Here is a 16,034-nt window from a genome sequence, read left to right on the forward strand (position 1 = left end):
GTGCCGGGATCGGGATCGACGTCGCGAGTCTGAGTGGCGCCTCAATGCCGAGCGTCCGCGGGACCGTGATCTGGAGCGGTGCCGGTCTGCTACACTGGCCGAAGCTGGTCTAGTCAGGGTCGGTTTGCCCATAGAGCATAGTACCCGCACCGGCAGTGCCGGGGGCAAGGGCATCGGTGCCTCGGTGATGGCGATTAGTTCTCTCGCCGCGGCGAACGTCTCCGGGGTAGAGGGTGAAGCGAGCTCTACCACAGTGCGTACCGGGGAGCTGCCAGGTGCCGGACTCGACGGCCCCCGCGGGGTCGGAGTTAACGGTACCGGCTTAGATGGTGCCGCGGCAGGTATCGGTGCCGGGCGATCCGCCTTTTGCGCAGGATCTGATTGTGGGGCGGCTGGTGGCGAGATGATCTGTGCCTTCGCCACCTTTGGCCTCGGGGAGAGGGAGCGGCTCTGGGCCGGTTTCGGTGCCGGCTTCTTGGTGGTAGCACTCGGTACCGCGGTGCCCTTGCTCACCAGTTGGCTTGCGCTCGGTGCCGAGGGCGAAGGTGTCAGGGCCGCTTCCATCAGGAGCTGTCTCAATCTAATGTCCCGCTCCTTCTTGGTCCTTGGCTTGAAGGACTTACAGATCGGGCACTTGGCAGATAAGTGCGACTCCGCGAGGCACTTCAAGCAGGAGTCATGGGGGTCTCCAACTGGCATGGGCTTGTGACAAGCCGAGCACTGCTTGAAGCCCGATGAGCTGGGCATGAGCTCCGGCTCCCGGTGCGGGGGTGGGGGGGGCTACCCCCAATCCCCTCACTACAACTAATAACTACACTAACAACACTAGATAACTGACTAACTAACAACTATATATCTATATATGTACAATAACAACTATAACTACTATATACAATGATAGCGAAACGAGCTGCTAGGGAGTGTGGAGGTCAGCGAAGCCGCTCTCCACAGTTCCAACGACCGACACGGGCGGTAAGAAGGAACTGAAGGGTGGCCGGGTCGGCTGGGATATATATTGGGTGCCATAGCGGCGCCACTCCAGGGGGCGCCCAGCCGACCCGCCTGGGTTGCTAGGATAAAAGTTTCTCCGACGAACGTGCACACGGCGCGCACACACCTAACTGGAATGCATATGAACAATCACTCGAAGAAGAACTGTGGCTTACCATGTCTGCCTGCAAGCCGAATTCTGTTGCCTGCTGGCCCTACATGTGTGATCTCTCACATCAAACCAGAAGGTCCTCAGTATGAGAGGCAAAATGCAACCTTGTAAAGAAAGCACAAGTGCTATGTAATGTTAACAGCTTGGTTCACTGTGAAAGAGTCTACTTATTGTTCTCTAAAATGTGTCTTTTAAATAGTACTCTTCCTTTTTTTCCTTCTGCAGTGGCAAATGTTTCAATCCTCCAAGTAACATCTCCATCCCAGAGGCTAGTGAAGATTAGAAGGCAAAAAAAAAGCACTCATGATTAAATGTTCTCTGAGCTCAGGCAGTCCTCCCACACTGAAAGAGCCCAGCAGAATGCATGGAGGCAGACAATGTCAGAGTGCAGGAAACCACAAAATGAAAGCGAGGACAAGAGGGACATGCAAGAGGACAGGTGGCAGGATCAAGATGATAGGTGGTGTCAGCGAGGTGGGAGGCACCAGGAGACAGCAGCAGATGGTACATTAGGGCTGCTAACCATCTTCGCTAACTTGAAAAGGCAAGGAGCTGCTGCTGTGTAGCACTGCAATACCGCATCTGCCAGCAGCACCCAGAAGACGTACGGTGACAGTGAGCAGAGCGGGCTCCATGCTTGCCATGGTATGTCGTCTGCACAGATAAGGCAGGGAAAAAGGCGAGAAATGATTTTTTGCCATTGCTTTCATGGAGAGAGTGGGGGGGGAGCTGATGACATGTACCCAGAACCACCTGTGACAATGTTTTTGCCCCATCAGGCACTGGGAGCTCAACCCAGAATTCCAATGGGCGATGGAGACTGCGGGAACTGTGGGATAGCTACCACAGTGCAACGCTCCGAAAGTAGATGCCAGCCTCGATACTGTGGATGCACTCTGCTGACTTAATGGTCTTGAGTGGGGACACACACAATCGACTGTATCAAATTGATTTCTAGAAAATCAACTTATATTAAATCTGCCTAATTGTATAGTGTACACATACCCTAAGGATTCTCTGCCTTTCCAGCTCTGCTCCCCAACCTCTCATTACCCCGATTAGTTACCCCTCCTGCCAGAACCAGTCTCGAGCTACCCGGACTATATACATCATTTGCGTGTGTTTCAAAAAGTTGATAGAAAATATTTGACCTGGTAGAGTAAGGGTGTGCAGGGAGTGGGGGAACAAGATTTCTTTTGTTTCAGATTATAATAGCATATTCAACACTTCCCAACGCCCCTAATGGCCTTTCCCAACCCTTCTGGGAGGGTCATGACCCTCTGGTTGAGAAATCCTGGCCTAGTAGTTTGGGCACAGAAGCTGGACCGGAGAGTGGGGACTAAGGGAGTTGCAGCCCCAATCCTCTGCTTTCCTGTGGGGCTGCCAATTCTTAAAATATGCATTATAAAAGGGAGATTTTGATCATAACTTGTGCTAATACTAAAAAGAAAAGAACAAAAAAACTAATTTATGCACCCCGCTGCTGTTGATTTTGTCCTAATTTCTGAAGCTTTCACAGTTAAAGTTTAATTAATGTTTTTAGACTTTGAATTGTTGGTAATGAGGGTGTGAATTGGCGGTGTTAATTGCCATTGCTGGGTGATAATGACAGAACTGCAGTATTGTTTTAACCTTGCTTAAACAAGATGTCCAGCTGACAATTTCAAAGCACAGCAGCAAAAAGGAGAGCTAAGTTAGAAAGAGAATGTTGTAAGCAAGTTACCCAAACTTGCTAACTATTTCTCTGTTAGTACTGCTTCAGAATCATCTTTCATGATGGTGGATCATCTTTCTGAGAAAATGATAATCAAAGCAAAGATACGAGTATGAACTTGTTCCCACAGGAGACTTCAGAAGAAAAGGTAAGCATTCCTGAAATCAAGGACAAAACTAATGATGAAAAAGATGACCTACTTTTTTTAACACCTGTCCGTACAGAAGGTAAAATGAATAGTAGTGATACAGAGGATGATGTTGCTGTTAGTGTTGAACAAAATCCAGCTAAATGGCCTTCTTTGATAATGGAAGAGTTTTGTACTACATGTATTGAGAAAGATCTGCTCTATTTTCAGAATCACAATGACAAAGTTATAATTTCTGAGTATCAGAAATGGTATCTTTCACCTCTTCTTTTTGAATGAAAACTACCAAATGGAGAGCATTATTAGAGGCATTGGTTGAAGCATTCTAAATTCACAGGAATTTTATCTGAAAACTCTTTTCATTGTCTAATAATCTTAGCACCTTCATAACCCCAGGCTTTTCCAACTGGAAAAAAGCAGAGAAGACGACTTGTTCTCATGAAAACAGTGTGGAACACTGGAACGCCATAGTTGCATGGCTAGCATGTTCACAAGGCAAGAATTACGTTGACAGGGAGATGGTACAGCTGCTTCTAACACAAACTGCTTACTGGGAAGACATTTTAAGGCATATTGTGACAGTTATTAAGCTTCTTGCTGAATGTGGTTGGGGAAATTATTGGCTTTCCTCAGAATGGAAATTATCTAGATATTCTTGAAGCCATCATCAACTTTGACCAGTTTGTAAGAGAGCATATTAAATACTATGGAAACAAAGGGAAAAGGTCATCCATCCTACTTGTCAAAAACAAACTGTGATGAGTTCATTGAGCTATTGGGACATAAGATTTTGGAATTCATTGTAACTGAAGTCAAACAGGCAAAGTACTAATCTTTGATAGTAGATTCAATCACCCATAGAAATCAGTTATCTGTCATTTTATGCTACTGCTTACATGGTGACTTAATTAGGTTTATACCAACTGAAAACCAGATTGGCAAATTGCTCTTCCAGACTATGAACAGTTTATTGGATGCAAATGACAAAAATGCTATTGAAAACTGCAGAGATTAGTCATAGAATAACACAAGTAACATGAGTGAAAAGAATGAAGATCTTCAAGGAGTGGATCACACTTGATGGATGTCCTTAAACTCCAAAGTGGAATGATATAGAGGAGTCTTCAGCTGGCTACTTAGGTCAACTTTAAATCTGCTTTGTATGGCTAGAGTGTTGCAAAGCAGACTTAGCACGGGTCAGGATCACCAGCTGCAGGTCTCCATATTCAGAGCATCTGGCAGTGGCACTCCACCCTCTTTGCCACTAAAGAGCAGCCCTGAAAAAGGGATAAGATATGCAGCCTAAAATAGTAATCTCCAGGGCAAGCTGCAAAAGTCTTCTAAGAAACAATATATTCCCACACTGCAGGAGGAGAGAGTGTGCATGTACGCATGTGCACACATGGGCAATGGCACAAAAGAGAAAAGAATTCCTATAGTTCTGTCACTTTCCATAGGCAGTTTTCTTACAACTGAACATCTCAAAGACAAAAGAACCACCTAAGCCTCTCTTCGTGTAGAAAATTTCACAACACAAAATACTCCTCCTCCTAGGTCTCTGTTCACACAGGTTATTATTGATCTTTGCTCACACTTTCTAAATCTAAAGATCCCAGTACCTTCCACAAACACTCTCACTCTCAAAGGGATACCAATGCCTGTCCTGTTCCCTTGTGAGAGAAACAGAAATGCAGGTTAAAATATCAGCAATAAGGAGAAAGGAAAAAAAATCCTACAATTGGTTTCTTGAAGGCCTATTCCAAGTACTGCCTCATCTTAGGCTTTTGAATCCTTTTAAAGAGACACTCATGTCCTTGGATGACAGTGTTTGCTGGGGGAGTCAAGCAGCCAGAATGGAGCAGAATTGTAGTAACATCCACCTTCTGTCACAATTCTGGTTCTGTCCTTTGCTGTATATAATCATTAGTTATAGTAGAATAGAAGTTAAGAAAATAATACAAACATATGTTTACTTACTAAGGCATTTTGGCGCAGGAGACCAGCCCGCTTTAGTACATCTGATCAGAGGCCATCTCTCCTCTCTTTCAGATATGTAACCATCAAGACATCTGTAGTAAATTCCCACACCTAACTGTGCTGGAAAAGCTTGTTCTTTGTAATATTCATAATATTCAGTCAGTGCTCCATTTTCTATATGTGGGTAGTCACAGGGTCTAACTTTAAAAAAAAAGTTTAAAATGTATAATATTACAAGGTACATGCAAGAAAAATTGCCTCCTTCTGTGGACACTCATTGGAAGAGGTGGAAGGAGAAGAGTCCTGCAAGGTTACAGTCAGAGTTTACCAGAATTGTTCTATTGGAGCACGAGATAGAGCTTTCACCTGGTATGCAGGGTTTCCAGCCCCCAGAACCCACATGTTGTGTGGGATCTCTTCATGATACAGGGCCATCCACTAGTTGGCAAGATAGTGTCACAGAGGTGACTGAATTTCCTCCACACAAGACAGGACATGATCCACATACTAAAGGTTCTCTTTGTGTGAAGATCCAGCTCTTTGGATTAACTCCATGTTATCCAAGACATCTGAGTCCCATTATCAAAGAATTAATTTATAATACCATTGCTGGGCTCCAAGTCCACTTACACCTCTTCCTCTTTTAGACAGCTTTCATTTGTTTCTAATTATCAAAGTCAAATTCTGAAGTCCTTGATAAGTTTTTCCTCAGTCCCTACTCAACAAAACTCATTGCAGCCACTGCGATTTTACCTGAAGAAAGATTGAGTAAACATTTGAGAAAGAACTTCTTGATTTTGCACAGAGAAAAGAACTGTATGGAAGAATCTGCTGTATGCATTGTTGGTATAGCCATGTCAGTCCAGGATATTAGAGAGACAAAGTGGGTGTGGTAATATCTTTTATTGGACCAGTTTCTGTTTGTGAGAGAGACAAGCTTTCAAGCTTCCACAGAGGTCTTCTTCAGGAAGAGACTGTGACAGTTCGGAATAAATGAGGAAACAAAAATGGACGGTACAAATCTAGAGCTGTGGTACATGTAAGTGACTCAGAATCCAATTATGATAATAGGTTTTCAGTTTCTTTTATACCATTCATATAGTAATGGTATTGTGCTTGGCATGCTATTATTTGGATGGATAAAATACACAGCTACAAATCTTCCCTCTAGAAGGGTTGAGTCTAGCACATTTTGTCAAATAAATCATGGTGTATATGTTGGTTGTATAGTTATTTACACCATATCATCTTATTTTCACAGGTGCTTTATCCAAGTACATCAAAGTAAATAAGGAAAATAAATAAATAAAGTGTTATTTACTCCTTCTCATAACACAAGAGCTAGGGGTCACCAAATGAAATTAAAAGGCAGCAGGTTTAAAACGAACAAAAGGAAATATTTCTTCACACAACACACAGTTGACCTGTGGAACTCTTTGCCAGAGGATGTTGTGAAGCCCAAGATTATAACAAGATTCAAAAAGGAACTGGATAAATTAATGGAGGATAGGTCCATCAATGGGTATTAGCCAGGATGGGCAGGGATGGTGTTCCTAGCCTCTGTTTGCCAAACGCTGGGAATGGGCGACAGGGCATGGATCACTTGATGATTACCTGTTCTAGTCATTCCCTCTGGGTCACCTGGCATTGGCCACTGTTGGAAGACAGGATACTGTGTTAGATGGGCCTTTGGTCTGACCTAGTATGGCCGTTCTTATGTTCTTAAACTTTGTAAAAGCAAAAATCCTGCAAATATACCTGTTTCATTTCTGTTTACATTCTCAACTGCAGAAATTGTATAATCATTGTATAATAGTTTGGGCTTTGATATTTAAAAAATGTGTTAAAATAAAAGTAACTTACCAATACATCTTGGAATAGGTAACCAGCCATTCTTTGTGCATTCCGCTCTTCTGTCCCTATTGCCTGTTTCAAAGTGAAATCCTGGATTACAGTCTACTCTGATTGCTTCCAGTTCTCTGAACAAACTCTTTTTGGGATGGTAGGTTCCATTAGCCACTGTTGGAGGATCGCATCTAATTTCTAAACAGAAACATATGAACAAGTTTAACAACTGTAAAAAGGACTTTAGACTGTAAGTCCTCTCTTTAATTAACATTTCTTGTATCTATCTTTTTTTCCCTAGCTTTACTAGCACTGTCATAATTGAACATCATCTGCATAAAATTGGCATGGTGAGATTCCTATGGATTTGATGAAGTCTACAGTTTTTTACCCATCTTTAGATATCAGAGTACTTGCTTGGGGTAGTTTATTTTATTTTGGGGGTGAGAAGGAGTCAGTTGTTGTTATGTGTCATTCTAACTATTGTAGAAAAACCTTACCAAAAAATGAAACCTTGCAGTGAGACCTAAAGGTGATCACAGAGTTAAAGCATTTGAAATGTAAAGTTGTAAGTACGACTTTTACTTTAACAATATCCTTTATTCCTTTTCCCTTTAGCTATAGGGAGAGTTTAGAAGAAATCCTCTCTGTCTGACTGTCTTTTAGACAGTATTAATGATAACAACAACTGGTCTTTATGGGGAAAAGAGAAGCTATTTGAGATGGGCTGGACTTTACTGTTGTTGTTGTTAAAGTCTGATCCTGCTTCCTTTAAGATGAAACAAGACAAACACACGCAAAAAAAAGGGGAGAACAGAATAGAGGAACAGAAAATGCACCTTTTGTTTCTGGTGCTGACTCTTACTTGAAACTTTTCTGCTGGAGAAATACAAGCACTGCATACCTGCTTATTAGAGACCTCACAAACTTATGCCAACAGCAGGCTATTTAGGACATTGCTTTTAGCTGCCTTTTTGGTCACAGGCTCACAGCACTGTTCCACAATATATAGTCTTGGCTGGCTAAGCCAGACTTTTACAAAACAGAAGGCAGAATGAGAGAGAGAGAGAGAGAGACGGAAAACAGAATAAGAAGGGGTGGAAAATGACACGAGAAAGGGAATGAGACTGAGAACAGGAATCAAAGTCTCACACAACCCAGGATTTAGGGGGAGATGGTGAAGGTGGCGGTGTTTTCTGGGTCTGTCTCCTTGTCCCAGTCTTGTCAGGACGTCTTTCAGGATCAAGATGAAGGCCTAATGGTGTTATAGTATCAGAGGAGATGGTGTGCATTGCAAACCTGATGATGGAAGTTCACTCCTTCCAATCCACCGATCTCCCACCCAGCTAGAAATCGCTCCCTGAAGTCTTAGGGGGGGAAATGGGCCCAGTCACAGGATGCTTGCTTAGTTACCCAGTGTGCTGACTGCCTGGCCCATTTGCATGTTCTCTTAGAATATACACAGTCCATTTCTTCCTCCATGTGTACCTTTAATCTTTCAGATTCCAAGCACTGCAGAACATAGCACAGGTATGTGTCAGGAAGATCCTTCCACCCAACTTTCTCTGCAACATCCCAGCTCACTCTCCAATCTCCCCCTCCTTACTTTCTGTTCCTGTCAATTATACACCTCTACCCCAATATAACGTGACCCGATATAACACGAATTCGGATATAATGCAGTAAAGCAGTGCTCCGGGGGGGTGGGGCTGCACACTCCGGTGGATCAAAGCAAGCTCGATTTAACGCTGTTTCACCTATAATGTGGTAAGATTTTCTGGCTCCTGAGGACAGCGTTATATCGAGGTAGAGGTGTATATTGTCCCCTCCTGAGCTAGCAACTTAATTAGCCCAACCATTGCCACCAAAGTCAACAGTCCCCACCACAACAGGTTTACTCCAATAAAACCATAATCTTCTCTATTATACAGTTACCCAAGTGACCACAGTACTACAGCTAAATACTTTGTCACAGATCCCAAAAAGGAGAAAAGCCCATCCCCTCATTATTTTGTCCACCAAATAGGCTTACTTTCTGCCACACCAATTTTTTCTCCAATGATTTCCATTCCCACACTCCTCTTGTTTACCAGATATGATCTTAACACAATCCTTTAGTTACATCAGTATGTCTTTTGTGTGTAATTTTTCCCCATCAATATTTTTAATGAGTGATAGGACCATTTTATAAGCCTTTTTCCTACTTTTTCAAAGTTAAGCTTACAATTGGGGTAGGCCTGCTAGAGCTCAATTATTACACTTCTTACAGCAAAAATGCTTTCTATCTGGCTCACATACACTTTTTCCTAGGCTTGGTGATTGACATTTTCCCAGAGCAATGCAACTGTCTTAGCAGATCATAAATTTGTTTTCTTTTTTGAGTGGTTGCTCATATTGATTCCATTTAGGTGTGTGCGTGCGCTGACTGCATGTTCGCCGGAAGATTTTTACCCTAGCAACACTCAGTGGGTTGGCTGGGTCGCCCCCTGGAGTGGCACTGCTATGGCGATGAATATATACCCCTGCCGACCCAACTGCCCTTCAGTTCCTTCTTACCGTCCGTGTCTGTTGTTGGAACAGTGGAGTGTGGCTTAGCTGATCTCCACTTCCCTAGCTACTCTTAGTTCCTTATTAATAGTTGTGTATATAGTTATAATCTCTATAGTTGTAGTTAGTTTTAGTCATTTCTATAATATCATTAGTGTAAACAGTAGCGAGCGGATCGGGGATTAGCCCCTTCCCCCACTCAGTACCGGGGCTCATGTCCGGGTCCCCAGGCTTTAAACCGTGCTCAGCCTGCCATAAGCCGATGCCAGTGGGAGATCCCCACAACTCCTGCCTTAAGACCCTTGGGGAATCCCATCTCTCAGATAAGTGCCAGATCTGTAAGGCCTTTAAGCCGAGGACGAAGAAAGAGCGGCGTTCCCTATCACCGTGGGTCAAGAAGCATCATAAGACTCCCGCGGCTTCAGTGCCACCTGCACCACAGTCAGAGCACCCTCCTAGGTCGGACCGCCCGGCACCGACACCGGCCGCGGCACTTTCAGCTTCGGCACTGTCAATTCCGGTCCCACAAGGACCGTAGAGTCCGGTGCCTGAAAGCTCCCCAGCTCATGCTGTGGTTGAGCTCACTATCCCGTCCACGCCTGAGACCTTCTCCACGGCGAGGGACTTGATTGCAATGACAGAGTCTGCACTGCCTCACCGCCAGTGCGGGTTATTCAGTCTATTGGCAAGCCTGCCCTTCCGAGGCCACCCTCCATCAGCATTGCTGAGAGGCACCGATCAAGATCTCAGTCCCACCGGCATTCTCGGTCTCGTTGCAGATCCCAGTCCCAAGGCCGTTCGCAGCCCCGGCACCGCTCTCCATCACTGTAGCAGTCGCACTCGCAGCACCGCTCAGCGTCCCATTCACCAGCCCGGCACTCCCGGCACCAATCCAGCTCCCGGCACCATTCCCAACACCGCACCTCTCGCAGCCGGTCCAGGTGATGAGCCTCAAGATCCCGGTCAACCTCCTGGCACTGTTATGGTGGCAGGTGCCAGTCTTATTCACGGTACCGTAATGGCGTCCGGTACCGCTCCCCGGTGCCACATCGAAAGAGATCGTCTAGAGACATAGTCCCTTCTCAGAGTTTCTCAGCTCCTCTTTGGCCATCTAGACACACCTCAGTGTCATCTCACGCGGACTTGCACTTTATTTGTACGATTCAGGCAAACGCCGATACCATCTGGCAATCTCCAGCCTCTATTCAGCCCACGGCCAGGAGAGTTAAGCGGAAGTACATGGTACCCTTGAAAAGGTATGAGTATTTGTACGTACACCCTCCTCCCTGCTCCCTGGTCATGCAATCAGTTAACGAGAGGAAGTGCCATGACTAGCAAGCTCCTGCTCCAAAATCCAAGGAGACTAGGTGCATCAACTTATTGGGCCTCAAGGTATACTGTGCTGGAGGCCTCCAACTCAGGGTGGCAAACCAGCAAGCCCTACTTAGCCAATACAACTACAACACCTGGACGGCAGTGGGCAAATTAACAGAGCTAGTTCCCCAAGACTCCTGCCAGGAGTTTGCAGCCCTCTTGGAGGAAGGAAAGAAGGTGGTAAGAACCTCTCTCCAAGCCTCACTGGCTGCTGCCGACTAAGCAGCCAGAACTCTGGCCTCAGGAGTGGCCATGAGGAGAATATCATGGCTTCAGGTGTCAGGCCTCCCACCTGAGTTTCAACAGACTATACAAGACTTGCCCTTTGAGGGCCAAGGCCTATTTTCTGAAAAGACTGACCCTAGGCTGCAGAGTCTAAAGGACAACAGGATGATCATGCACTCGCTGGGAATGCACACCCCGGTGACTCAGCGCAGGTCCTTCCGTCCTCAGCCTCACTGCGCTTACCACCCGCCTAGCCAGTGACAGGACTTTGGCAGAAGACGAGGCGGGGGGAATCACAGAAGTCAGTCTGGGCCCCAATGAGGTCAAAATCAAGGCCCCACCAAACCACCCGCAGGACCCAAACCGAACTTTTGAAGGGACACCCGAGGACGGCATACCAGTTCTTTCCCAGGATCCTTTTCTGCCTTTTCTACAACCACCTCTCCCATTTTCTCCCTGTGTGGGCCCGACTCACATCAGATCGTTGGGTCCTACTCACGGTAGAATTGGGATACCACCTCCAATTTATTTCACCCCCCCCACTCCCACCCCCCATCCTCATCCCTCTTCAGGGACCCCTCTCACAAGTAATTCCTCCTGCAAGAGGTAGAGACGCTTCTAACCATGGGAGCTATAGAGGAGGTACCAAAAGACTCAAGGGGCAAGGGGCTTTATTCCAGCTATTTCCTAATCCCCAAAGCAAAGGGAGGTCTGAGACCTACCCTAGACCTGCGAGGACTCAACAAATTCATGATAAAGTTGAAGTTCCACATAGTATCCCTGGGGACCATCATCCCATCCTTGGATCACGGAGATTGATATGCCACCCTCGATATGAAAGACGTGTATTTTCACATCCCTATTTACCCATCACACAGGCAATATCTCCATTTTGTGGTCATCCATCAACATCTTCAATTTACGGTCCTTCCATTTAGCCTTTCTACGGCCCCACGAGTATTCACAAAATGCATGGCTGTAGTCGCCGCCTCCCTCCATCGTCGTCGAGTACACGCCTTCCCGTATCTCAACGATTGGCTCATTCGAGGGACTTCCAAGACACAAGTCACCCATCATGTGGGCATCATCAAGGACCTATTCAGGCAGTTAGGCCTGATGATCAATATAGAAAAACCCACTCTGGTTCCCACTCAGATAATAGACTTCGTTGGGGCCATCCTGGACTCTACTCTAACCAGAGCCTGCTTACCACAGCCCTGGTTCAAGCGATGGTATCAATTATCCAAAGCCTGCAAAAGTTCCCGACACCTTCGGCTCCCACTTGTCTCGGCCTCCTAGGTCACAGGGCGGCCTGCACGTTCGTGACCAAACACGCCAGACTCGCCTCCATCCCCTTCAAACTTGGCTCAACTCGATATACCACCCGGGCAGAGACAGCATAGACATGACCCTCACGATCCCCCCAAGCATCATAAACTCTCTGAACCTGGTGGATGTCACCCGCCCTGGTCTGTGCAGGGATGCCGTTCCACCCACCTCAACCTTCAATGGCCCTGACCACGGATGCATCATCTCTGGGTTGGGGAGCCCAACTCGAGGATCTCCGCACTCAAGGCCTTTGGTCAGCTCAAGAACTGACCTTGCACATCAATGTACGGGAGCTGAGGGCAGTCCGCCTCGCGTGCCAGGTGTTTCAAGAGCATATACAAAGCCGTTGTGTCTCAGTGTTCACAGACAACACAACGGCCATGTTTTACATAAACAAGCAGGCCGGCGCACTTTCCTCCCCCCCCTTTGTCAGGAAACTATCCAGCTCTGGGACTTTTGCATAGCCCACTCAATGGACCTGGTAGCGTCTTTTCTCCCAGGGGTTCAGAACACTCTGGCAGATCACCTCAGCAGATCCTTCCTGTCTCACGAGTGGTCGATTCGCCGGGACATTATCCATTGTGTTTTCCGGAAGTGGGGTTCTCCCTGCATAGACCTCTTTGCCTCCCATGAGAACAGGAAATGCCATGTGTTCTGCTCCTTCCAGGGTCACTCCCTGGGCTCCCTATCAGACGCATTCCTGATACCGTGGACAAGACATCTCCTTTACGCCTTTCCACCATTCCTGCCGGTCCACAGGGTCCTGCTCAAGCTCTGCAGAGACAGAGCCCACCTAATCTTGATCTCTCCAGCGTGGCCAAGGCAACACTGATACATCATGTTGCTCGACCTCTTGCTGGCCAACTCAATCCCCCTACCTCTTTGGCCAGATCTCATAACTCAGGACCACGGCAGACTTCACCTTCCAGACCTGCAGTCTCTTCACCTTACAGCATGGTTGCTGCACAGTTAAGCCAGTCCAAGCTACGCTGCTCTGCCTCGGTACAAGTATCCTGGGTAGTAGGAAACCTTCCACTAGATTAACATATATAGCCAAGTGGAGGTGTTTCTCCTACTGGTGCGAGCAGCGTAATGCTGTTCCTACCGAGACACCGGTTCCTACCATCTTGGACTACCTCTGGCCCCTAAAACAACAAGGCCTAGCTGTTTCATCAATAAAGGTGCACTTGGTGGCCATCTCTGCCTTCCACCCAGGGGAGAATGGCAGCTCGGTCTTCTCTCACCCCATGGTTTCGAGGTTCCTCAAGGGCTTGGAACGTTTATACCCACAGGTCCGCCGCCCCGCCCCAACCTGGGACCTCAACCTTGTTCTAGCCAAACTTATGGCTGCTCTCTTTGAGCCGCTGGCAAACTGCTCGCTGCTGTACCTGTCCTGGAAGACAGCATTCCTCATAGCCATTACATCTGAAAGACGAGTCTCCGAACTTCGGGCTCTCACGGTCGACCCCCCATATACAATGTTTCACAAGGACAAGGTACAGCTGCGACCACATCCGATCTTTCTCCCTAAAGTGGTATCAGCCTTCCATATCAACCAAGATATCTTCCTTCCTGTCTTCTTCCCAAAGCCACACTCTTCACACCGAGAGCAGCAACTGCACTCCCTAGACTTCCGTAGGGCTCTTGCTTTTTATATCGAGCGAACAAAGCCCTTTTGTAAAACACCCCAACTCTTCGTTGTGGTAGCAGATCAAATGAAGGGCCTACCTGTCTCCTCCCAGAGGATTTCATCTTGGGTAACGTCGTGCATCCGCACCTGCTATGACTTGGCTCATGTTCCAATGAGCCACCTCACTGCATATTCTACTAGGGCTCACACTTCATCTGCCGCCTTCCCGGCTCATGTATCCATCCAGGAGATATGTCGTGCAGCTACCTGCTCCTCGGTTCACTCCTTTGCATCACATTACGCATTGGTACAACAGTCCAGAGATGATGCGGCATTTGGCTCAGCAGTTCTACATTCTGCGACATCTCACTCCAACCCCACCGCCTAGGTAAGGCTTGGGAGTCATCTAACTGGAATCGATATGAGCAAGCACTCGAAGAAGAAAAGACGGTTACTCACCTTTGTAACTGTTGATCTTCAAGATGTGTTGCTCATATCCATTCCAAACCTGCCCTCCTTCCCCACTGTTGGAGTAGCCGGCAAGAAGGAACTGAAAGGCAGTTGGGTCGGCAGGGATATATATTCACCGCCGTAGAGGTGCCACTCCAGGGGGCGACCCAGCCAACTGACCGAGCGTTGCTAAGATAAAAATCTTCCGGTGAATGTGCATGCGGCGCACACACACACCTAATTGGAATGGATACGAGCAACACATCTTGAAGAAGAACAGTTACAAAGGTGAGTAACCGTCTTTTATAATTGGGACTTGATCAATTTATGGCTTTGTGATCAGGATCAAAGCCTTGAACTGGGATTAGAAATATTTTGCAGCCAGGGAACTGAGTACAGGCTTTATGTGCTCTTGACATATTTAGGAGAGAGAAGGCTGGTAACAACATTCTGCTTCGGCTGTAGCCTTTGCATTATTTTTATAGTTAGCTTCATATTCAGCAAAACATAATGATCCAATCTGGAGGTGACAGATGCCTGGATTGCTGTGAGCAGTCCTGATGTGGATGCAAAGTTCTTTAACAAGCTGTAATGCAAGATTATTTTATTTTATTCTATTTCCATTGATGCTGCTGGATCCCCTAGAGTTAAAGCAATGAGTTAAACAGGATTGTGAGCTTTGCACCTCTTCATAGCATCATAAGCTTGTAGGAACTGAATGGGATAGAAACGACAGCATTCGTTTTGTAGATAATTTTAAAAAATTAAGAATGCATCACACAGAGGACTGGGAGGATTGGGAGATTTGTAGGAAATACAGATCCTTTCACCTCTGGTTTGAATATGACCCAGTTAGATAGTTACCAAAAGTAGTAATATCATGGCTGGGTGGTGGATGATGACAAGAGTTAGGCTTTCTTTGGCACCTACTGGACAGGTACCTGTATTTTATAAAAGTGCAGCACAATTGACGCTAGTTAGGACCTTTATTAGTATATGAAGCAGAAAGACCAAGAATTGGGCACAGAAACGAAAATATTCCTTTCACTTGTAGAGGTGTCCCTAAAGGTCAGGCTTGAGGCATGTGGGTGCAAGCCTGTACCATTCCATTCACAGTTCATGAGGCCAGAAGGGACACTGTATCATCTAGTCTGACCGCCTATATAACACAAGCCTTAGGACTTCTTTCAATTAATTCCTATTCTTGTTCTACAGATAAAAAAGCAAGTGACTTCAGTATGGTGTGCTTTTTTGAGGGGTGGGGGGTAACTTTCTTAAGCACTAAGATTAATCCTGTGATAAAAATATTTTCCAAGAATTCTCATTTCAAACTATTTCATACAAAACATAGTAGAGGGTGAAAGAAGTTCCAATGCCTGGGATATGAGTTTTGATCCTATGCCTAGATCTTCGCTCCCTGGCCCAGAGTCTTGGAGGACTATGGAAGCTGTACACCCATGCCCTTTGGGGGGACTGTAGTAACAGGAACAGGAGTGAAATCAAATTATGTTCATAGATGAGCCTTTAGAAAGTTAACCTCTATAAAAATAGGAATTTGGAAATGGACCCTAATAATTACTGATGGGGATTTTGAAGAATATGGATACTTTGCTTTACAATTATAAATCTTGGG

General features: G+C 46.1%; 1 protein-coding gene across 1 annotated transcript in view; it reads right to left on the minus strand.

Annotated features, from left to right (window-relative positions):
• Positions 1-16,034, minus strand: part of LOC115656768 (complement factor H-like) — a 151,230-nt gene that overhangs the window by 127,415 nt on the left and 7,781 nt on the right. The window contains exons 4-5 of the mRNA XM_030573916.1: positions 6,865-7,046; positions 5,002-5,202 (exon numbers count right to left, since the gene is read on the minus strand). Of these exons, the coding sequence (XP_030429776.1) occupies positions 5,002-5,202; positions 6,865-7,046 (383 nt within the window). The remainder of the gene's footprint in view (positions 1-5,001; positions 5,203-6,864; positions 7,047-16,034) is intronic.

This window comes from Gopherus evgoodei, chromosome 8 (genome assembly GCF_007399415.2).
Source record: "Gopherus evgoodei ecotype Sinaloan lineage chromosome 8, rGopEvg1_v1.p, whole genome shotgun sequence".
NCBI classification, from domain to species: domain Eukaryota; kingdom Metazoa; phylum Chordata; order Testudines; family Testudinidae; genus Gopherus; species Gopherus evgoodei.